At 46.0% G+C, this 21,322-nt stretch overlaps 3 protein-coding genes and 1 non-coding gene across 6 annotated transcripts in view; all 4 read left to right on the forward strand.

Moving 5' to 3' along the window:
• The first annotated feature begins 141 nt into the window (after positions 1-141).
• LOC147150967 (interleukin-13 receptor subunit alpha-1-like) lies at positions 142-5,153 on the forward strand. The gene is made up of 10 exons (XM_086024664.1): positions 142-399; positions 1,317-1,444; positions 1,526-1,682; positions 2,731-2,830; positions 2,935-3,095; positions 3,166-3,296; positions 3,390-3,531; positions 3,837-3,933; positions 4,007-4,091; positions 4,182-5,153. Exons 1-10 carry the CDS (start codon positions 321-323, stop codon positions 4,305-4,307), a joined length of 1,206 nt encoding a protein of 401 aa, XP_085880790.1. The 5' UTR covers positions 142-320; the 3' UTR covers positions 4,308-5,153.
• A 613-nt stretch (positions 5,154-5,766) lies between these two features.
• On the forward strand, positions 5,767-10,522 carry LOC147150968 (uncharacterized). Of its 2 annotated transcripts, XM_086022774.1 has the most exons (10): positions 5,767-5,997; positions 6,416-6,561; positions 6,733-6,856; positions 6,948-7,047; positions 7,129-7,322; positions 7,813-7,946; positions 8,552-8,675; positions 8,753-8,849; positions 8,922-8,997; positions 10,336-10,522. In XM_086022774.1, the coding sequence occupies exons 1-10, from the start codon at positions 5,925-5,927 to the stop codon at positions 10,438-10,440; spliced, it is 1,173 nt and encodes a 390-aa protein (XP_085878900.1). In that variant the 5' UTR covers positions 5,767-5,924; the 3' UTR covers positions 10,441-10,522. The 2 variants fall into 2 exon arrangements, with proteins under 2 accessions (XP_085878900.1, XP_085878892.1); XM_086022766.1 differs by having other exon boundaries at positions 6,948-7,322.
• A 247-nt stretch (positions 10,523-10,769) lies between these two features.
• On the forward strand, positions 10,770-10,843 carry trnar-ucu (transfer RNA arginine (anticodon UCU)). Its single transcript has one exon. It is a non-coding gene; the product is annotated as a tRNA-Arg (tRNA).
• A 1,587-nt stretch (positions 10,844-12,430) lies between these two features.
• Positions 12,431-21,322, forward strand: part of kirrel1a (kirre like nephrin family adhesion molecule 1a) — a 28,260-nt gene continuing 19,368 nt past the window's right edge. The window contains exon 1 of one of the 2 annotated variants that reach the window (XM_086022751.1): positions 12,431-13,007. In XM_086022751.1, the coding sequence (XP_085878877.1) occupies positions 12,959-13,007 (49 nt within the window). In that variant the 5' untranslated portion in view covers positions 12,431-12,958. The remainder of the gene's footprint in view (positions 13,008-21,322) is intronic. The other variant, XM_086022741.1, reaches the window with a different exon arrangement.

Consider the following 21,322-nt stretch of genomic DNA (forward strand, 5'->3'; position numbering starts at 1 on the left):
ATAATACCAATAAAAATAAAGAATGACAAGAACCACAATTCCACAGTGGTACATGGATATCATATCGCGGTGTCAGTGACCAACATATTGTGCGTGTGCAGTGTGGGTGGTGATTGCGTGTTGGGAAACTGCAGCCCGTCACTTTCCACGCACTCTCCACCCACCTTCTTCCCGGCACACACAACGGGGGAGCGCGCTGTGATTCTCTCCCTTTCCCGTGTGCTTTTCCCCCCCCCTTCCTTATGTTTTTCCACTATTGACCCTCGGCAACTTAAAATCTGACAACATTAGCAGGAGCGAAGACCGTCGACGCGCAAAACATGCGGAAACAAGTGGAGCGAATGTTTTTAATTGTGGCTGTTTTCTTCCAGTCGCCTTTTGCGCTCCATTGCGAAGCAGGTAAGACTTTTGGAAGCAGGAAGATTCTGTATGTCGGCCACATACACACACTCAAGCGAAATGTGTGAAATCGGACTTTGTTTTGTCACTTTGGAACGAAAGAAGCCCAACGGGTGTATGGCACCAAAGTGCAAATAGACGACTTGAACTACGCACTTGGTCGTATTAACGAACGGGGAAAAATACCCCTCAAACTCGACCTTTGGCTACCACTGTTAGAAGACGTGATTACAAATATTGAATGTATTTTCACCGAATGTACAGTAAGCTTCCACTGTAGTTCGCTGCTTGTGGCCCCTTGGCGTAAACTGCCACTGCAAAATGGGGGGGGGGAAAGTGGGGTAGCCGTTTGAAGGTAGTTCAACTACAGCACAATGTATGGTAAAGTCAAGTGTTTGTTTTTTTTACTTATTTTATCTGTATGGTCCTCATCAGTGTCAGAAAAGTTCCAGTAGTGGTGTCAGCAAAGCTATTTCAAATACCCAAACTTTGACTTTTCAACTTTGTTCACTTGTGGCAGGACGGCACGCCTTGCTCACAATGCCCTGAGCATCCGACACTTCCTGCCCGCAGACTTTTATCCTTTGGGGGGGCATGGGGTGGCCAAGGCTATCTCAGAACAAAAAAACTTGCCAAGATGTTATCAATAATCAACATGTGGGAAAAAACCTTCCGGAAAAATCGGAAAATACCCCAAATTCAATGTCAATGGCCTGGCACTCCGCCAGAGTCTGGCTGGGAAGAACACCACAAGAAACCTCCCAACTGACCCGCCCTCCTGCCATTGTTTGTGTTGTTCATCATCTGTAATTTTGCTGACGCGACCTCAAAGTAGGCCTGCTGGGGTCAATTTGCTCACAAATGCAGCACCATCGGTGGTTGACAGGTTCCTGTTTTTTAATGTTCTTGCCCAAAAGATCGTCTTCCTCCTCCGACGGACCTCTCGCACAAGTGGCTCGACCCGTTTACGGTGAACGTGTCTTGGCGCAGGCCCAGCGAGCTGCCGGACGGCTGCGACGTACAGTACAGATATGGGCCACACAATGTAGGGGATATGAACGGATTCTGTTCGGACACCTCCGCTGATCAATGACTAAAATGTACGTCATGTTATTTCTCGTGTCAGTCTTGCACGGAGTGGACAAACTTTACAGAGACTCTTCTGACGGATGAAGCTAGCTCTTCTAGCTGGACGTTCACAGTCCGAACCGAGGAACTGCACAACTGCGGAAAGAGCACCAGTGCGCCCGCTTCCATCGTCATTGACACCCCGCAACCTCGAGGTACAAAATACAAGGTCAGGGGTCGGCAACTTAAACGCGGAAGTCAACCCAAACATATTTTTTTCAAGAATATGTTCCCAGCAGGCCCACTAGTTGAAACACGGCAGTCTGATTCATTTTGCGTTTGTGGAACATGAGTTAAGCAGCAAAATGCCCCCGTTTTAAGCCATCTCTGTGGGCGGCCATTTTGTCTTCTGTCGACTGAAAATAACATCACAACTGCTCACAACAACCAATCACGGCTGATCTGTTTTCTGAATTTGAGCCGTGATTGGTCATTGTGTTCAGTTGTGATGTCATTTTCAATCGACAGAAGTGACAAAATGGCTAAAAACGAGTGGATTAACTCTTATTCCACAAATGCAATATTTATCAGAATGCTCTGTTTCAAATAGTAGGCTTGCATAGAACATATTCTTGGAAAAAAAAATGTTTGCATTGACTTCCTCTTTAAACTCCTCACAATTTTGACCAGAGCCACGTCACCTTCATTTTCACACATAATTGTAAAATGTCATCTGTGAGGCGTGACTGAGCATTGTTTGTTTTTGGGTAGTTCATGTAGGATGTAGCATAAAACATTCATATTTTGAGCAGCCTAAAATAAAAGTAAAAACATTTTATTTTAATGTTACAAGAGAACCACAGTCTTTGCCTATAGGATCACATTTAAAAAACGGGAAAAAAATTAATTAATACTTGTAATATTGTTTATTTTCCAAAGTCACAGAGCCACAGCAGAAGGGTGAGAGCTCAACGTGTGGCTGTGGACTTGAGGTTGAACGACTTTCAAGATTTCTTTTAAAGTCGACGATAGCGAGATTGATGACCTCATTGATATTTTGATGTGTATCTTTCATGTGACCCTGTAGCCCTTATCATTTCTGGCCACGCAGTCCCACCTTTGTAGCATAATTCTACCCGATTAGCGGTTAGCCGACGTCAAGCTTGTAAAGTTGACTTGTCGACTCATCGATTAATGACAACAACACGACACCTTGAGGGCGATTCCTCCCAGTCACTAGTTGTTTTTTTTGGGAATTGACAGCTCAGCTGGTGAAAGACTTCAAATGTTTACTCCGAGCGGAGAAGATGGATTGTTCCTGGATCCCGCGTGATCCCAGTGTTAACCTGACTCTATTTTACAGGTGAGGTAAAACATACGTTGGCTGAGTACACATGAAGTAAACAACGCAATTTGGATCGCATGCCTGATGCCTTTTCCTCCCCGCCCCTGCTCTGGTCGACACAGGATTTGTGGCAACTCTGCAGAAACCATGCAAAGTTTGCAAGAGTGCAAGCGGCCTTATCGCCACGGGGACAGAGACGGCTGCTTCCTGAGTGCTGACTTTGTCTCCGTCTGCATGCTCTTGAGGAGCAACGCTTCGATGACAACGTTTCAACCTAAGGGAGGTCCGTTCTGCGTGCGATCCGCAAAGCATACACTGAAAATGTTCCGAACACGTGCGCTGCTTTTCCTCAGTGGTTGACCCCCCAAAACTGCGCGTTAGCGTGGAAGGCGACGAGCTGAACCTGAGTTGGACCCCCCCAGATGTGTACAAGGACTGCAGTTGGACCTACAAGTTGTGCTACAGCAAATGTGATGAACAAGAGGTACTTTTTGACAGTTAAAGCAAAAAATACAAATCCACACATGTTAAATCTGTGTCGGTGTATTTGTTCACCTTGTTGATGTGGATTTCCTAGAAATGCGAGAGCTTAATTCCACATGGAGAGACGAGGAAGATTGCCTACGATAAAAGTTGCCGTTATGAGTTTCGTTCCCAGGCCGCAAGTGGCAGCTACTGCAGAAAAATACAAAGTGACTTCAGTGCAGTTGAAATTCATGGTAAGGAAACATCAGTGACGTGCAAGTGACATTTACACATTTATTATATATTGTTTTGAATCAGCATTCTTAATAACACACATTACGGTAATATTTGGACATAGGGAATGTTATTTGCAGTGGTTTGCTCTGTCTTACTATTTACAAGGTTTCTACAGTACATAGACACACACACACATATATATATATATATATATATATATATATATATATATATATATATATATATATATATATATATATATATATATATATATATATATATAATTTTTTTTATTTATTTTTTTTCTTCCTTCCTGCCACAGGAGTGAACGCGACCAGGGTACCACTGGCAGCAGTGGCCATCGCCATCGCCGCCGTCATGTCTGTCGGCGTCCTTTTGGCTTGCTATTGTTTCAGGAGGTGAGCTCTGCAAATGTGTGTGTCAAGCCTCTTTCCAAATGGTGTCCAAAACAGGCATGTGGTGTCTTTGTAGGCACCGCGCCGTTCTCTTTCCCGTCATGCCCGATCCATCAGCAATATTAAAGGACATGATGATGAGTGGAAGCACGGAAATGAAAGTAAATACAAAGATTTGAGTCCGTTATTCTCTGAACCAAAGCACTAACTTTGTTCTTTTTTTTTTTTTTTTTTTAATGATTGTTTTAAAGGCTTCCACAAAGTTTTACACGCCTGTGCCAGAAGCCATACAACCCTGTCAAATTATGGGAGCCCTTGAAGTCATCGCCCCTTGTGAGCGAATAAAGCACAACCCGCAAGATGAGCTCCCATGCTGATGAGAAGCTCAAATAGTCCAAGTAGGACAACAAGGATATGGGACCTCATCCTCCTCAAAGACTACTGCCAGTCAGGACGTAGAACATCGTTCTTCACTGGCCTCAGGACTGCAAGTGGATTTGTTGGCAGCGATCGTGTGTAACTGCTGTCGTAGGAGAAAGCAAAAAGCTTCTGCAAGAGTTTACACGCGGACAAAACACACACACGAGAGATCTTTGCAGATTTTGCTTGCGTGTCTATCCAACTTTCACTTTGATTTGATTTGTTCAACTCAGGAAAGCTTTTATTGGCCATCCATCCATCCATTATCGATACCGCTTATCCTCACAGGGGTCGCGGGGCGTGCTGGAGCCTATCCCAGCTGTCTTCGGGCAGCACGAGGGGGACACCCTGAATCGGTTGCCAGCCAATCGCAGGGCACACAGAGACAAACATCCGCACTCACAATCACACCTTGGGGCAATTTAGAGAGTCCAATCAACTTACCATGCATGTTTTTGGAATGTGGGAGGAAACCGGAGTACCCAGAGAAAACCCATGCAGGCACGGGGAGAACATGCGAACTCCACACAGGGAGGCCAGGCCGGAGCCGGGATCGAACCCACGACCTCTGAACTGTGAGGCGGACATGCTAACCAGTCGACCACCGCTTTTATTGTCATTACAATTAAATGATATCACTGTGCACACCATGAAACACATCGATAGACCAGCTAAGACAAACTCTCCACCATTCAAGATGAACGCAGCTGGAATAACCCTGTTGTCTTGCTTATTCACTATACACTACGTGACCCACTGTTATCGAGATTCAGAACAATAAAGCAAACATGGCTTTAAAACAGCTTTTGAAAACTCAGTTCTTATTTCTTTATATTACTACAGATTCTTACACGTTTAAAGTGTCTTTTAAAGCACCTTATGAGGTAACTTAAGATCAACATGACAACTGCAATTCTGGAACTGGGAGTAACATTTCATAGGAATTGATGATTTATTTATTTTATATATTAATAGCCCACGTCTTGACGTTGTCTAAAAGGTAAAACTGGAAAAAAAAAACTGTTGAGAAATGAACAAGTTGTGATTTATTTTCAATTTACAGTACGTGCATTGCCTTTCATGGGAACCTTGCCCTCAACAACATGGCGGCCACGTAGGATCAGTGTCCCACTCTCGTTTTCTTATTTTACGCCAATCACACAGCACGCTCGAGCGTAAATTGACTTCAAGGACACTCGGAATTCAGATACACTAAATTTAGTATTCCAACGCTAGCGCTAATTTTACTCACAAATGGCCCCGGTCAATTACAATATGTTGGATGCACAATTGATGTTATGATTGTATTTATATAGTCCCTTTACTCATCAATGATGGTTATAAGGGATAACAGCCCATTGACATTTACCATTAAAAAAAACCCAACTCCGCCCATTTCTCTAACAATGATTGCGCTTTTCCTTTCCTCGGAAGTCCAAGCGGATACATTGGCCGACAACGACAACGCGTCTTGAAATGTTTAAATGAAAACGCGACTGGACTAATTTAGAAAAAAAAGGGAAAAAATCGGTGTGGTAAGACTTTAAAAGATCGTTTTTATTTTCAAACTGAGGATGTCAGTGAAAGGTTTTCATTTATCCGTAGCAGTTTGCTTCTTGTTTGAAGTTGTGTCTCTAACACAAACAGGTAAGAAAGTGAATTTGTACCTTAATATAATCTAACAGAGTATCATTATTATGGTTATTATTTTTATCGTTACTAGTATTATTACGCTGACAACCTTTCCACCTTAGTGACGTCACATCAGGTTACCCGAACAGCCGTGTTTAACTGTCTATTTTTGTTTGTTTTTTGGTGGCTCTTCTTGTCCGGCGTAGTGACTGAAAGGGGCACTAAAGGGTGTTTAGTGGGGAAGGATGAGGGGGGAGGGGGTTCCAAATAACTCCTTGGAGGCTCATATAGTTTTGTAATCACAATCACAATCACAGCCAAAATTAAGTTCTTTCGAAGACGTTTTCATCACACCTGAGTTTGACGCCTATGCATTAAGGGGATCATTTGTTTATTTGTGTATTTCCTTGATCCTGTCCTTTCCTCTTTTTAGTCAAACTCTCGCCGCCACACAACTTGACCCTTCGGTGGCTGAGCGACTTTGAGCCTCAGCTGTGGTGGGGACACGAGTATGTGCCGCCAAACTGTGAATACAGCGTGTCGAAGAGGACAAAGAAGCAGAACAGTGAGGAACAGAGTGTAAGTAAAAGAAGTGAAAGAATCTGACTGCAAAGTTGTTTTGTTCACAAGCCAGCCTCCGAGCTCCTGGTCAGAATGCAAAAGTACTGCAAAAGTACTGCACAATTACCGCGACACCTCTGCAGCTGTAACCTGATGACTAACACATTCACTGATTTGTTGATGTTTCAGATTCATAAAACACCTCCTTCACCCTACGACCTGTCAATGGAGGGGGGGTCCCTGTTTTTCTCTGTCCAGACCACCTGTAACAACACAAATAGCGAGCCCACCTTCCTCAATGTTACATATCCTGGTAGAGCGCAAGCCTTCTCGTGATATTTTGGACTCACCCTTGCGGTTATTATCCTATTCACCCTTACTATTATTCATTTCCTTCCACTCAGAGCTGGTTAGTAACGTGCAGTGCATCATCATCTCGTCAGCGCTGACCGTGTGCTCCTGGGTGCCGCTCGGCTCTCCTCCGGATCTGGCTTTCTATTATCGGTGTGACCATTTTTTTTTCTCTTTGCTTAGTAAGCGAGCTGTGATGACAGAAACGGTCAAGTCATTTGTCACGTGTGTAAGGTTAGTGAATGAGGTGGAAGACGTGCCCTCCGGTGTCACGTCCTTGTCGGAGTGTCCGCGGTACACCATGGTGGAGGGCGTGAGGACGGGCTGCCGTCTGCAGTCCGAAGCCCAACAGTCCATCCAAATGTTGTTTAACGCCACCCTGAACGAAGGCCTCGTCAGGAACACCTTTGAGCAGAAGCCTGTGCCAGGTGGAGACATCATCGCTCATATCCGAGAAATGTCTCTTATTCTTCATGATGTCAGTCTGTGGCTACGTTTGCATGGACACATTTATTCTGATTAAAAGCCCGATCGAAGTGAAAATGCTTCATGTACACTCCCTATTTGGAATATTCTGACCCGATCAATCCCATTCCGATCAAGATTTTACTCAGAACGAGAGGCGCGGTTTATGACGATGAATCCGATTGGCGCGCAAGAAAACGGTTATTCCGAAATTTCGGGACAAACCGTCTTTACTGGGCATGTCTGTGACGTCAGAATACGTTTCTTTTATTCACGGGAGCTAGTAGAAGATGATGCATGAACACGCAAGTCCAAATCGGATCAATATTTTTAGTGTCCATGAAAATATTGCATCCGATCATAATTTTAATCTGAATTTTGATTGGATTAAAGGAATTTTTTCCATGTAAACGTAGCCACTGTTTGACCTTTTGACTACCTTTCCCTGCCCAGTGAGACCGCGTCCACTAAACTGGAGCGTTAGCGAGGTGGCAGGCGAATTCAACGTGAGCTGGATTCCTCCCGATGTCTTAGGCCTGCCTCGATGGAAGTTCATCATAAATTACACCGAGTGTGAGGACGAAAAAGTAAGAGGTGGCGCTGTTGTGACTCCACATTTATATAGCTACAAACTGGACACCACACCATTCCCACTTCCCTTTTACAGTCACAGTAGCGTAGCCAAGGGTGCAAAGACAATTGTTCTACTATAGTTGGAAGCGTATATGGTGGTTTGCGAGGCCCCTTAAATCAGGCTCATTCACGCATTTCATAGGTCAGGTGACTAAAAATGTTGACCGGCCGTATCGATACAGATTTGATTGAGATTCAGTTAATTATGCTTAAAATGCCCTGTGTGCTAAAATAAAAGTAACAAAGCAGTAGAGGGCCGATTTCATTCTTGTCACAAATCTCTATTCATTGATATGTTCTATTTTGATATATACCGGTAGGTGGTTTGAATTTTTTGGGGAAATAACAACAAAATGATGTTGTAGGTTTATGGCGAATTGTCTTTTGTTATGTAGGTCTTGGTTTACAGGTGTCTTGTGACTTTGATGTCTTGTCCTCATTTGTTTCTCCTTGACAGTGTTACATTTCCCTTTTTTAGCACAACTCTTGAAGTTCAATCGATTATAGTATACTGAAATTCTGGGCTAATTTCCCCTCTTATCACCTTATCTCATCTTAGACTCAAATGGTCAAGGGAGAGACGTGGAAACTAATGAGCCGGGTATCTCACTGCCAGTACCGTATGAGCCTTAAAGCACGCAGCCATCGTGGGGACTCGGAATGGAGTGACGTCAAGTATTTTGGTACGTCGTCAGAGAAACGTGGCAGATTTTGGGAAACCTGATACGCGCTGGTTGGTTTATATCTGTTTCCTTTGCAGAGGCAGACAAAGATGCAAATGCCATGTTGTACGCTGCCATCATCATCCCGCTGCTGTGTGCCGGCCTCGCATCCCTGACGTGTGTGTGCTGCAGAAGGTGATTTAAAGCATCATTTTTGTGACTTTGAAGATCACATGCTGTTTGTTCATGGTCACGCTCCCCATGCAGGAATAAGGAACACATCTTTGACAAGGTGCCAGAACCTCGGGATCTCCTCAGCGATATTTGTAACAACAACACTAAGGTAAGAATGATGTTGAAATGTGAACAGCACAATGGAATTCGTACCAATTCCACCTCTCTATGATATTGCACTTTACAAAAATATAAAATAATTATATGATTAAGTAGAATGTAATTTTTGCCACATTTGTTTTTTTATTTTTTATTTTTTGCTTCAATTCAATGGACATTGTCCTGCTCCTTCTGGCTAAAGGCAAATTCACCAAGTCTGCTTTGAACTCTGGGCTCCACTAATTTACCTAAATCCGCTGACTTAATACAATACAATACAATACGATTTTATTTATATAGCGCATTTCATAACAGCTATAACAAAGCACTTTACAAACAAGCTCCAACTTCTCCCAAATGATCTATATAAGGAACATTTGAGGTGTAGTAGTTAAATGCCTCCCTTTGCTCATCCACTACAGAAATCAGAATTACAAAATGTTAATTAACTGATTTTTGGTGAATATTTTTGTCAATTTATGACACAAACAAACATAACATTTGTGGACTGTCCCTAACTCGTGAATATCGAACGTCAAACCAACTTTTTCTCGCTGAGCTGCACCCCAATTGGAATAAAATGGTCGAAATGTTCGCATGCGAGAGATTTAGCGCGACCATGTCTCTTATTAAATATCCGTGGGGTTCGAGGGACACCATTGTGTTGGTAGCTGTAAGTGAGGGCTCCACTAAATAGACGAGACTGAGACCGCTCCGAATTGAAGGGTTTGCAATCGTTTATTTTACATCGTGAAAACAGCACCTCCCCTGGGCCACAAGAGGGCGCTCAGGGTTAGCGCATGCAATGAGTCTCTATTATAACACCATCTCACAATCAAATTCATGCCAAACCGAATCTACTTCTGTTAGCGCTGCCGTTAAAGACAGTCTAAAGCACTGCTTCCGGGTGAAGGACCTCTGGTCACTTTGTAATCGAGATTTTAAAATGTCCCTGCAATTTCGCATTTTGGATTAACATATTTTGGATTCTTCGCATTTATCTGGGAATACAAAAAATAACAACAGGAAAATTATACATAATCCAGTTTAATGGCTATATTTTTATGCAAAATGGCTCGTATTTAACTTTTTAAACCAGCTCCAATTGTTGAAAAACGAAAAACACCCCGTTTTTTGTTTTCAGATTTGCGTACCTAAATCGGAAATAGAATGAACGGAAGGTACACGGACCCTTTCAAATCCATTCCATTGTTTGTTAACCTAAAATAAACTGTAAATACTCAATGTGCAATTCTCATAGTTTGATTTTTAGATTAATTGTAAACTTCAACCGGGTGGGGCAAATAGTGTAAATTAATCCATTAAATCATCTCTGTCTTACTTTTAGAGCGAGAGACTTTTCAATCTTTATTTTCCGGAGAAGGAAGAAGAGTGCCAAATCAGTGTGGTGATGGATCAACACGAACAGCCACACACGAATTTTCTATATTGAATTGAGTTGCATTTTATTACTTTATGTCTATTTTATACGTTTTTTTATGAATGTATTATTACTTAAAACATTTTAATGAGCATCCATGGTTCGGTGGTGGTTTTTGGCATGAAATTAAAAAAAAAAGAAAAAAAAAAAGATAACTTGCTGCATTTCCGGGGGGTCTCAACGGCTGAGGACACCACAGTGCCCTCCAGTGGCTTTATACAGTACTACAAATATGGCTGCTCAGAATGGTCCTGATGCTGCACGGGTGGAGAAATAGCGCTGGCGATGCCTCGGATCGCGCTTGCGTACAAAATGTAACTCTGCGCCGTCATTTTGACGCAGTCTCTGTGGCGCAATGGAATAGCGCGCTGGACTTCTAATCCAGAGGCTCCGGGTTCGAGTCCCGGCAGAGATGGGTCGCTGGGAACCGCCTTGATTGTGGTTCGGCGGTTGTTTTGCTTGGACTGCAATCTTTTGGTGTTCAGGCAGCCATGGAGCATGTTCGGGTGTGTTAGGCTGCCGTGATGGACATGAGTGATGCCACACGTTTTTTCTGTAGCAGACAATGTTATTTATTTACACATACGTGTAGACACAAAGCAAATTAAAAAGATGACACAATGGACTAAAAGAGTGAAATTCTCTAAAAGGATGCTTTGTCGCTTGTTCTTCTCATAGAATGAACCTTGAGATGTACACCAGTGCACTTAAATATACAAACTTATTATAATTATCTCAATAAATGAGAATATACTAGAAGAATTACCAAGGTGATGTTTTGAAGTTTTCGAAAACCAAGAAAGCACAACAAATTCAACAAACAAGAAGAGTATAGTTGCTTCGCTTCAGTCTTTACACGAGCAGCAAGCAAGACGACGACAGGGGGCGCCCCAGCACCACGTTCTACGTCTGCTGTCAGCTGACTGAAACAAAACTGTTCGCAACCTTCTTAATGTTACCACAATTAATCACTAAGACTCATTAATTAATTAATAACGAAGCACTCGTATTTGGTGGACTCGTCCGGTTAGCCTTGCTGCGATTCTCCAACTTGCGACAATACCTTTGCTGTTCTGGCTCTCTCCTTGGATAAAAGGGGGACGTGATGTGGTTCTGATGACGTCACAGGGACAGAAAGAGAGGGGGTAGGAATTTGATTTGGAAATAAACTTATTAGTCATTCTGTTTCCACTCTACCCGTTGTAAAAGTAACTGACTAAAAAAATCTCCCGCTGCCAAGATAAATAAATAAACAAATAGATCAATGAAAACATGACAAAAGGTCATCTGCATGTGTTGCTGTGAGAACACAAACTATCCAGATGTTAATTTGTTTTTTTTTAAAGGGGTCACCTGATACTTTATTATACAATCAATCGGTAATCAAGATTTGATCAGATTTTTGCAGACAGGGTCAGAGACATTGAAGCAGAGAGACAGACGACAAAGAGTGAGACAGACAGAGAGAGACAGAGGAAGAGAGTGAGCGAGAGAGCGAGAGAGAAAGCGAGCGGAATGCGCCGCTAATGAGGATATGACGTCAAGTTGGGCAAATTGCAGTGAATGCACAACAGGAAGTGGCTGCTTATAATACAAGAATAAAATATCTGATCACGAATTGTTTTTTGTAGACCGACAATGACTCCATATCATATTTAGGGAGGGTTTACATTACAACAAGCACCTTTACTGCTTTATTAAAGATCAGTGGTGGGCAACTTCCAGCTAAACATCCAGCAGCCCCATATGTGTTCCACAAAAATGGGTGAAATGGTGGCCGGTCTCCAGGAAAAAGACGGGAAAATCAAAATATGAAAAAATTTGGAAAAAAATGGAAAAAATGCCGACCTGTGAATATGCAGGTGTCAAATCTAGTTTTAACTTGCAGATGGCAGATATGTCTTAGTTGTGCTTACACTGGGTCTTTTACTGCCCTAACTACAACGTGAGTAGGCGTAGTATTTGTTTTTGCGGAATTGGAATGATATACAGGAATAACATAGCACCTTCATAATATTCATATTTTGAGTGAGTTGATTTTTGTGTCCTACCCTTTGATGTTGGGTTCGGAAGGATCGCAGATTTTTTATATATGCATTGAAAATGTATTATGACAAATTGAATATAATAAGAGCACAGCCATTTTGTCCTACATCTGGTAAGGAAGTGCGTGGTCATATATGTGGCCCCCTCGCCCATCCCTGCGCTTCATATTCAGTGTTTGTAGTTTGTTGCTTTTATTTTGAAGACAACTACCGGAAACTAATGGTCATTCCTTTTACTTGACGTCGATCCGTGAGCAGCAGAACGCGGACTGCCGCCACTGAGGGAAAAGAGAAGGGGCAGAGGTGGAGGGGGAGAAAAAAAAGCAGCGGAATGGTGTAAGAGCCGAGTGAGAGCTGGCAAACATCGAGGACGGGCCACTGCTGCTTTTCTTTCTCTAAATGTCCCGTCCAGCCCTGCCTTTTTGATGCCGTCCTCACGGAGTTTTGGCCCGATACTGGACTTATTCTTACTGGTGGGCTGAACCATGCAGAGGCTGCTGCTGCTCCTCACTTTGCTGCTGACTTTACAAACTGGTAAGGATGCCTTTTGGGCCGTGTCGAAATGAAATGAGGACAAATGTGCTCACACGGTTGAAGGCTGTGTTGGTATTCGGTGTGACGTAGCTTGGGGGCGAAGTGGGGGGGGGGAGTCGGTTGTGGGGAAAGGAAAAGGCCACGCTTTTCTTCTCTTTTTGCCTTTCTTTTTTTAAACCATAAATGCCGATGCCCTCACGTTGCTTAAATGACCTTTGCAGATGTGTGAGTGATGCAACCCCCCCCCCCCCTCCTCCTCCTCGGACGCCGGAACGTGACGGGAATGAGTGTGATTGATCAGCTGTGCTTGGCTTGTCACTGTTCTCAACTCGAGTCTCCTCTCCTTTCCCGCGTCCTTACCTGCGTGCACCTCAGAACGCGCCCCGCGACAGCCTCGGCATCCACCGGGAACCCATCTGAACCAGTCCTTTTCCTTTTTTTTTTGTGTACCTGTGGGGGTAGCAGGTATTTGATAGTCACAGTTGCTAGGAGACAAAGGCTGCGAGGATGAGGAGCATGTAAATGCAACCTGTTTGATGGAGGTACCAATGTGTGTGCCATTGTCTACCGTCATAGGTAGAGGGCGAGTGGGGGGCTGGGGGGTGGTGGCGATTAAGGGGGCGTGTTCTGTTAAGGGATGATGTCACCGTGTCTGCCACCTGAATTGTGGAGGGTGGGTTAGGTGCAGCAACCGCCCATGCCATTGAATCCACATTTGGACACAATCCTTTTCAACAGTGGCACACGCGCTTCTTTGTTCACGTCACATGTTTTTCCGCCCTTTAGTCCACATGACAATCACACACACACACACACACACACACACACGCACATTGTCTGCAAGAGTGCCATCCATTATCACTCTCCAAACACACGTTTGCCCTCCTGCGATAGCCGAATGTTGCCGGGACGGCGTTGTGCAGGGATGTTTTTCTGCCTTCAAATAAACAATGTTTCGTGGTCTGCGATTTGAACTCACAAGCAAAAGGCTGCCCGAGGCTTTTGAATGATAGCGTGGTTATTAGCGGAACAGCTCATTATTTGGACGTTGTTACGACGCGATGATACAGCCGTGAGTGATTGATTCGGCGTCGCCGGCCTTGAAACGACATACAAGGTGAGGAGCCATTAATGCGTTACTGCATAATCAATCAGGGCAAACACACTTCTGTTGAACACTTTTAAGGATTAGGCAGGAGGTTTGACCCGCGGCGCTGCACTGAGGGCGCACTCAAATGCTGACAAAGGTTCAAAAGTGCAGGTGTGCTTTTTGTGAGCCTCACGTGTCCTGTTTTGAGAGCATAGGTTAGAGAGGACGCTTAAGAAGACAAAGGCAGAGAATAATGTGGTGGAAGGTTGAAAAGACGAGTGTTTCCGTGGTCAGGAGGAACTTCCAGAGGACTGGACTGTTACAGCCAAAGTGATCAGAGAGACAGTACTTGGTGTGTCTTCTCATAGGAAAAGGGAGAAGGAGACTCCACCATCATGTCTCCGTCTTCCTTAAAACGAAAGTCGACCCAAACGTATTTTTTTCAAGAATATGTTCTATGGAAGCCCACTTGTCGAAACAAGGCATTCTGATAAATATTGCGTTTGTGGAGTAAGAGTTAATCCACACGTTTTTAGCCATCTCAGGGGGCGGCCATTTTGTCACTTCTGTCGACTGAAAATGACATCACAACTGCTCAGGGCTCAGGTAACGACTAACTGGTTTTCTCAAGCTGAGCCGTGATTTGTCGTTACCTGAGCAGTTGTGATGTCATTTTCAGTCGACAGAAGTGACAAAATGGCCGCCCCCGAGATAGCTAAAAAGATGTGGATTTTTCCGCTTAACTCATATTCCACAAACGCAACATTATTCAGAATGCCGTGTCTCAACTAGCGGGCCTGTTGGGAACATATTCTTGAAAAAAAAAAAAGTTTGGGTTGATTTCCACTTTGAAGAGTGGAAAAGCATACAAGGAAAGAAGTTAGCTGAGATGAAGTGGAAAGCAGAGGAGAGGAGACAATAATACAAGTCGATGCCGTGAAAGGTGAAGGTAGAGGTGACAAGGGCCAAACAAGGTGCATATGAACACTTTGAACATTAGTATTTTCTCTATTTATACGGAAAGGTCCAGATATGGAGAAAAGCTAGAGTTCACTCGCATATTCCGTCCCGATGGAAGCGAATCATGCCCGCTGACCCGAGTTTGTCCCTGAACTGACTGTGAGGCCAACCAGGGTCCTTGCGACCCGTTTGTCCAAGGCCCTTTTTCTCCGGACGCCAGTGTTCCGTCGAGGTAAATCCGATTTGTGAGGATTCACCAGAAAACCCCCGACTTCAGTTAGATAACCGATTATCAAATGTGTGGTCAAGGGTAAACCAACAGCTCCAAGGGTTTTAAAGCCCCGATAATGTGATCGTGTTTGACAGGCTGGAGGCTATCGGAGTTATAAAAAGAAAGAGGCCAAGAAAAACAACACATCCCCATAAAAAGGTTTCTTTATGCAGAGTCCCCCAAGCAAGAGAGGCACACTTAATCACATCTGACTGAACCTACCGGCCTAAACACCCCCCCCCCCCCCACGCCCCTCACCCCTCCTTGTACACACACGGACACATTCTGCAGAGAGGACCCCATTTTGGGAAGAGGTGGATTGTTGTCGGGCAGGTGGGTGAAGCCTGATTGAAAGCGATTAGAAGGAGGTGCTTTAGTGGAGGGCTCCGTTGAGAAGGGGTGGAAGAGCAAAGAGAAGCGAGTCGTGTGTGTTGGGGGGGGGGGCGCTGGGTTCGTTCTGTAAAGAGAAAGGGAGCATTACTCGAGCTCGACTGCCCCCTGAGTGAGGCTGCTCATTCACATAGAACATGTTGCGATTGCTGCTTCAAAGGCGGCTTTGCGCCGTAATCGCCACGATGGGCCTGAGTTACTTGTAACATTCCCGTTTTTTTTTGGGTTTTTTTCTCCCCCCCACCTCCCCCCCACCCCCCGCCCCATTTGGGCTTCTTTCTTCCCCCTTACGCCCCCACTTCTCTTTCCATCTACCCCTTGCTCTCTTTGGCTCTCTAATAGCTTCCAGATGTGTTTCTTGCATTCCTCTGGTCGGTGGAGAGGGGAAAGAGGAGAGGGGAGGGGAGGCAGGGGGGTTTTGAGATGGGGAGGGGGATTGGCCACTCGGGCGACAAAGGCATATGAATTAAAACTGGGAGCACATGATGAGAACGGGCGTGCGTAGTCCAGCGCACACACTGCGGCGTAGGGTTCGAGAGTGTACGGAAGTGCGTGTTAACAAGGAGAACGGGGGAGTGGGTGGGTGGGTGGGGGGGGGTTTTGATATTCCTTTAACCTCAAAAGTTTTTCTCTCCCTCGTCCTCTTTCTCTTCACCCCCTCCCTCCGCAGGAATGCGGTTGACACTGATGATGTCACTTCATCGGTGGGGAGGGGAGAGGTTGGAGGGTAGAGAGCGGGAGGCGGTCGCAGATTTTTCTCGCTCCATCCATCTTCCCTTGACGATAACGTTAGGGTCAGCCGTCCACCCAAATCAGTTCCACACTCGGCCGCCGCGTATCACAACAGCCCGGGGGGGGGAGGGGGAGGCGGTCGATGATTGCGCAACTAATAACGAACGCGCGGCCCCGTCATCGACGGTCATTAGAACGATGCCGTGCGCATGCTTTATTTCCAAACCCCCCCCCCCCCCCCCCCGTCAGATGCGGCCCCCGCCGACCTAATCGTGCCCTGGAGGTCGCACTTACCTTGATTCTAACTTCCTGATGAATTTACTTTTACATGTTTTGCCAGTCCTCTCCGTTTTAAGAATAAGAATAAGAATAAGAATGCCTTTATTGATCCCACAGTGGGGAAATTTTCGTTGTTACAGTAGCAAGGATATAGGTCACACAGGGGCGGCGGCATAATGTGGCCATTAATGTATAACATTGACGGCAAACATTTAGAATCAAACCTATGTAGATATACGCAGTAACATGTGTATATACACATGTGTATACACACCAACCTACATCTACATAAAAAATATGAGGAACACTCATTTCGGCCTGTACATAGTACAGAGGAAAAAATACTCTAAGTGACAGTGCTGCAGTGCTGTAGTGAAATGTAAGGAACAGCATTGGATAAAAATAAAACTAGACTAACAGTAGTGGGGAATGTTGAGTATTGCACGGTATTACAGTAGTGGGGAATATTGGGTATTGCACGATACGAGCTCAGGTGCAGGACTGCACAATTGCACTAATGACCGCCAGTTTGTAGAGACTACACAATGTTCTTGTTAAAGAGTCTGACAGCAGCAGGCAAGAAGGAACGGCGGAATCTCTCCTTTGCACAGCGAGGGTGTAACAGTCTGTCACTGAAGGTGCTGTGGAGTGCTGTTAGGGTGCCCTGGAGGGGGTGGTCCGGGTTGCCCAGCATTGATGACAGCTTGGCCAACATCCTCCTGTCCCCCACCGAGTCCACAGAGTCCAGGGAGCAGCCCAGGACAGAGCCGGCCCTCTTGACCAGTTTGTCCAGCCGCTTCTTGTCCCGGGCCGAGACGCCGCCTGCCCAGGTGACCACTCCCTGGAAGATGACCGATGCAACCACCGAGTCATAAAAGTTCCTGAGGAGTGTCCCCTGAACCCCAAAAGACCTCAGTCTCCTGAGTAGGAAGAGTCTGCTCTGACTCTTCCTATAGAGGGCGTCTGTGTTGTCGCACCAGTCCAGTTTATTGTTCAGATGAACACCCAGGTACTTGTAAGTTGAGACTCTCTCAACATCTGTTCCCCGGATATTCACTGGTGCAGGTGAAGAGTGCTGGCGCCTACCGAAATCCACCACCATTTCTTTGGATTTCCCCGCATTGATCAGGAGGCGGTTCTGCTGGCACCAATCCACAAAACCCTGAGTAAGTTCTCTGTACTCCCGATCATCTCCGCCTGTGATGAGGCCGACAATCGCAGAGTCGTCAGAGAACTTCTGCAGGTGACAGGTAGGGGTGTTGTAGTTGAAGTCCGAGGTGTAGAGGGTGAACAGGAAGGGAGCCAAGACAGTTCCCTGTGGGGCCCCCGTGCTGCAGAGGAGCACGTCAGACACACAGTCCTGTGTTCTCACATACTGTGGCCGGTTTGTGAGGTAGTCCTGGATCCATGTGGTGAGGTGGTGCGCCACCCCCGCCCGCTCCAGCTTGTCTCCCAGTAGGGTGGGCTGGATGGTGTTGAAAGCACTGGAGAAATCAAAGAACATGATCCTCACAGTGCTCCCCGCCTTCTCCAGGTGGGAGAGTGAAGTGTGGAGGAGGTAGATGATGGCATCATCCACACTGATGCCAGGCTGGTATGCGAACTGGAGTGGGTCCATTGAGGAGCTCACCAGGGGGCGCAGGTGGACAAGGACCAGTCTCTCCAGGGTCTTCATCAGGTGAGACGTCAGCGCCACCGGTCTGAAGCTGTTGAGCTCCTTCGGGTGGGGGGTCTTTGGCACCGGGACCAGGCAGGATGTTTTCCATAGCTGGGGGACCCTGCCCAGCTTCAGGCTCAGGTTGAACATGTGCTGGACAATTCCACACAGCTGGTCTGCGCAGGATTTGAGGAGCTGGGGGCTGATGCCATCTGGACCCGCTGCCTTCCTCGCCTTCATCTTCTTCAGCTGGTTCCTCACCTGAGATGTTGTGAAGGCCAAGGCTGGGCAGGAAGGAGTGGTGGCTATCTGGTGTAGCTGGGAGCTGGAGTCTGTGGAGAAAAGAGGGGAGGGGGTGACACGCCCAGCAGGAGGAGTAGGTGGAGACTGCAGCAGGAGAGACTGAGTGGAGGCAGGCATCTGATCGAACCTATTGAAAAAGAGATTCAGCTCATTTGCCCACTGCAGGTCCCCCTCAGTCCGGGTCTTGGGTTGTCCGTGGCCTGAGATGGTCTTCAGGCCCCTCCAGACTCCCCTGGCGTTATTCTGCAGCAGCTGCTCCTCCATCCTCTTCCTGTAGGACCTTTTCCCCTCTCTGATCCTCCTCCTCAGCTGGCGCTGCACAGTCCTCCGCTCCTCTATGTTGCCTGACGCAAAAGCGGGCGTTTTGTCGAAAAGACCGCATGCCATCCCATCGGTAGTGCGTTGACCTCACAAAAAGGCCTCCCGATTGACGCTGGCTACGGGGAAACAGACCTGGGATAAAATCAGATCCCGGATCGTCTCAGAAGGTGATGGATGTGGTTAGGAATCCAGGAAGAATCGTTTCTGGATGGGAATGTCAAACAGGAAGTGGCCTCCCCCAAACTGTTGGTCATCCCCAGAGTCTCACGTTACAGGATTATCACCAGGCGCCTAACTGGCTTCCATTCCTATAACTGCTCCTCTACTTAATCCTAATTTTCTGGTTGTCTATACCCTGGCCACAAAAATCTTCTCCGGACAGAATCTTGAATCCAGTAAGTTAAGTCAGTGTCGCTAATTTATTTCCTGAGGCGTCACGAGACGTGGAGAGTGGAGGCGTGCGCAATCTTTGCCATTGAGCCCGCTTCCGTCAGCAAAGAGGCGCTCACCTTGAAGAGGGCTCGTTGCGGTGTTGTTGGCAAGACTCTCCAGACGAATACTCTTGCTCCGCTGCAAAGGTCGGAGAGGTCGAGGCCCCGGGCTTTTATTGGCCGCCCCATGACGGATGACATTGCAACTAGCGACAGTACATACCAATGAAATTAGATTGCGCTGGATTCAATTAAAGCGGACCTTGGAAGAGATCATTTATCGACGGGGTGTCGCTTGCGAAATAGTCACGCTGTGCTCCATGCCGCGTCGCTCGCCGGTGTTGACATCGTGTGAAGGTACAGTGACGTTAGGCGTGGAGTCACCAACATTTTGGAAATGGAAGCTAGCTCTTGGCCACCGATGAATCACAAAGGCCGACGACCAGTTCCATGCGCACTTCTGAATTCATCGATCTGAAGACACTTCATCTTTTCTACATGATTATCAACAATGATTTGGTGGAAAAAGCGAAATCGTAGTATGCAGCACTTCATTTCTTCTGTAAATCTCAGCATCTGTTTACATTTTCAAATGATGTCCTATCACTTGTGAGCCAATTGTAGAACAAGCCCACCGGCTACTACGGGTTGAGCCGATCGGTCCAGTAGTCGGCAAGTAGACTTTGGCACTCTGCATCGACGCTTAATGCTTTTAGCGTTGTGCTTTTGGCATCTCGTCTTCCAATCAGGCAATTTACAGAAGACTGAATCTTCTAACCTGCACGTGTAATTATTCTAATACGCGCTTTGTTTTGGAGTCAGCTAGTCCTCCCTCATGTGTCTCCAGTTGGTCCATAATGCTGCTGCTCACCTCCTAGCTGTAGCTCGTAGGAGGGAGCATATAACCTCAATTCTGGCCTTCCTTCACTTCGTTTACATTTGAGAGTTCATTTTAAGACTCTTTTATTTGTCTTCAAATCTTTACACTCCACTTCTACTTACCTGCTTGGCGCCTTAGGTCAGCGGACTTCTGGCGGTACCGACGACTCAGCGGAGGGGATCGAACTTTTTGCCGGTCCCACCCTTTGGAAAGACCTTCCGTTAAATGTTAGCCAAGCAATTCGCCTTAAAACGTTTCTATTCTTTGGCTTTCGACTCAATATTGTTTGAGTGTTTTTGTTGTGTTTACCGTTGATATGTTATTCATTTATTGTTTCACCTGTTTTTGTTTTTGTGTCTGATTTTGATTTTATGTACCGCACTTTGTACGCAGCTGTGATTGTTTTTCAAGTGCTGTATAAATAAAGTCGATTTGAGTTGACTAGTGGCGATTGGAATAGCCAAAGCTAGCGAGGCTCACTGCATTTCTCATCCACAAGCACCTTATTTGCGTACTCTCGGACCGGCGCAGACGTATGAAGGCTATGACTTCAATCACATTATAGTCGACTACAAAAAATCTTAAGTCATTCAACCTCTACGAGGTCCTTGTGGGTACCATTTCCGTGCCTCCCTTTAAAGTGACTTTAGGGACGGGTCGCCACCCAAAATCAATCGGGAACCGCCACTGCACGCTATCGATTCACGATGACATCGACTGTGGCTTTGAGCCGCCGCGCCGCTTTGTGAGTATACGTCTGCCTCGTTCAAGCGTGTCCAGACAACGGCCATTGTTGCTTAGGGTTGCCCTTGGTTACCGCAGAGTCGTCTTTGTCAGCCGCCAGCCGTGGTGGCCGCGAAGCGCTCGCGGATTACCGGCGGCTGTCCGGCTTTTTCTGAGCGCCGGCACATTCGAGCGACCGTAATGTGTCAGATGCATCGTCGCCAAATTATCATATTATCCTCCAGTGATCCTGGAGTTGCCATGGCCACACTTTCTAT

The sequence above is a fragment of the Filicampus tigris genome, chromosome 2, assembly GCF_054856515.1.
Source record: "Filicampus tigris isolate MCC_2025a chromosome 2, RoL_Ftig_1.0, whole genome shotgun sequence".
In the NCBI taxonomy this organism is placed as follows: domain Eukaryota; kingdom Metazoa; phylum Chordata; class Actinopteri; order Syngnathiformes; family Syngnathidae; genus Filicampus; species Filicampus tigris.

Excerpts from the sequence above, each read along its gene's own strand:
- LOC147150968 (XM_086022766.1), top strand. The coding sequence starts at position 5,925 with ATGTCAGTGAAAGGTTTTCATTTATCCGTAGCAGTTTGCTTCTTGTTT. Across the intron at positions 6,562-6,732 it reads AGAACAGTGAGGAACAGAGT|ATTCATAAAACACCTCCTTC; the intron begins GTAAGTAAAAGA and ends TTGATGTTTCAG. Across the intron at positions 6,857-6,947 it reads CCTCAATGTTACATATCCTG|AGCTGGTTAGTAACGTGCAG; the intron begins GTAGAGCGCAAG and ends CCTTCCACTCAG.
- LOC147150967 (XM_086024664.1), top strand. The coding sequence starts at position 321 with ATGCGGAAACAAGTGGAGCGAATGTTTTTAATTGTGGCTGTTTTCTTC. Across the intron at positions 3,096-3,165 it reads AACGTTTCAACCTAAGGGAG|TGGTTGACCCCCCAAAACTG; the intron begins GTCCGTTCTGCG and ends GCTTTTCCTCAG. Across the intron at positions 4,092-4,181 it reads GTGGAAGCACGGAAATGAAA|GCTTCCACAAAGTTTTACAC; the intron begins GTAAATACAAAG and ends ATTGTTTTAAAG.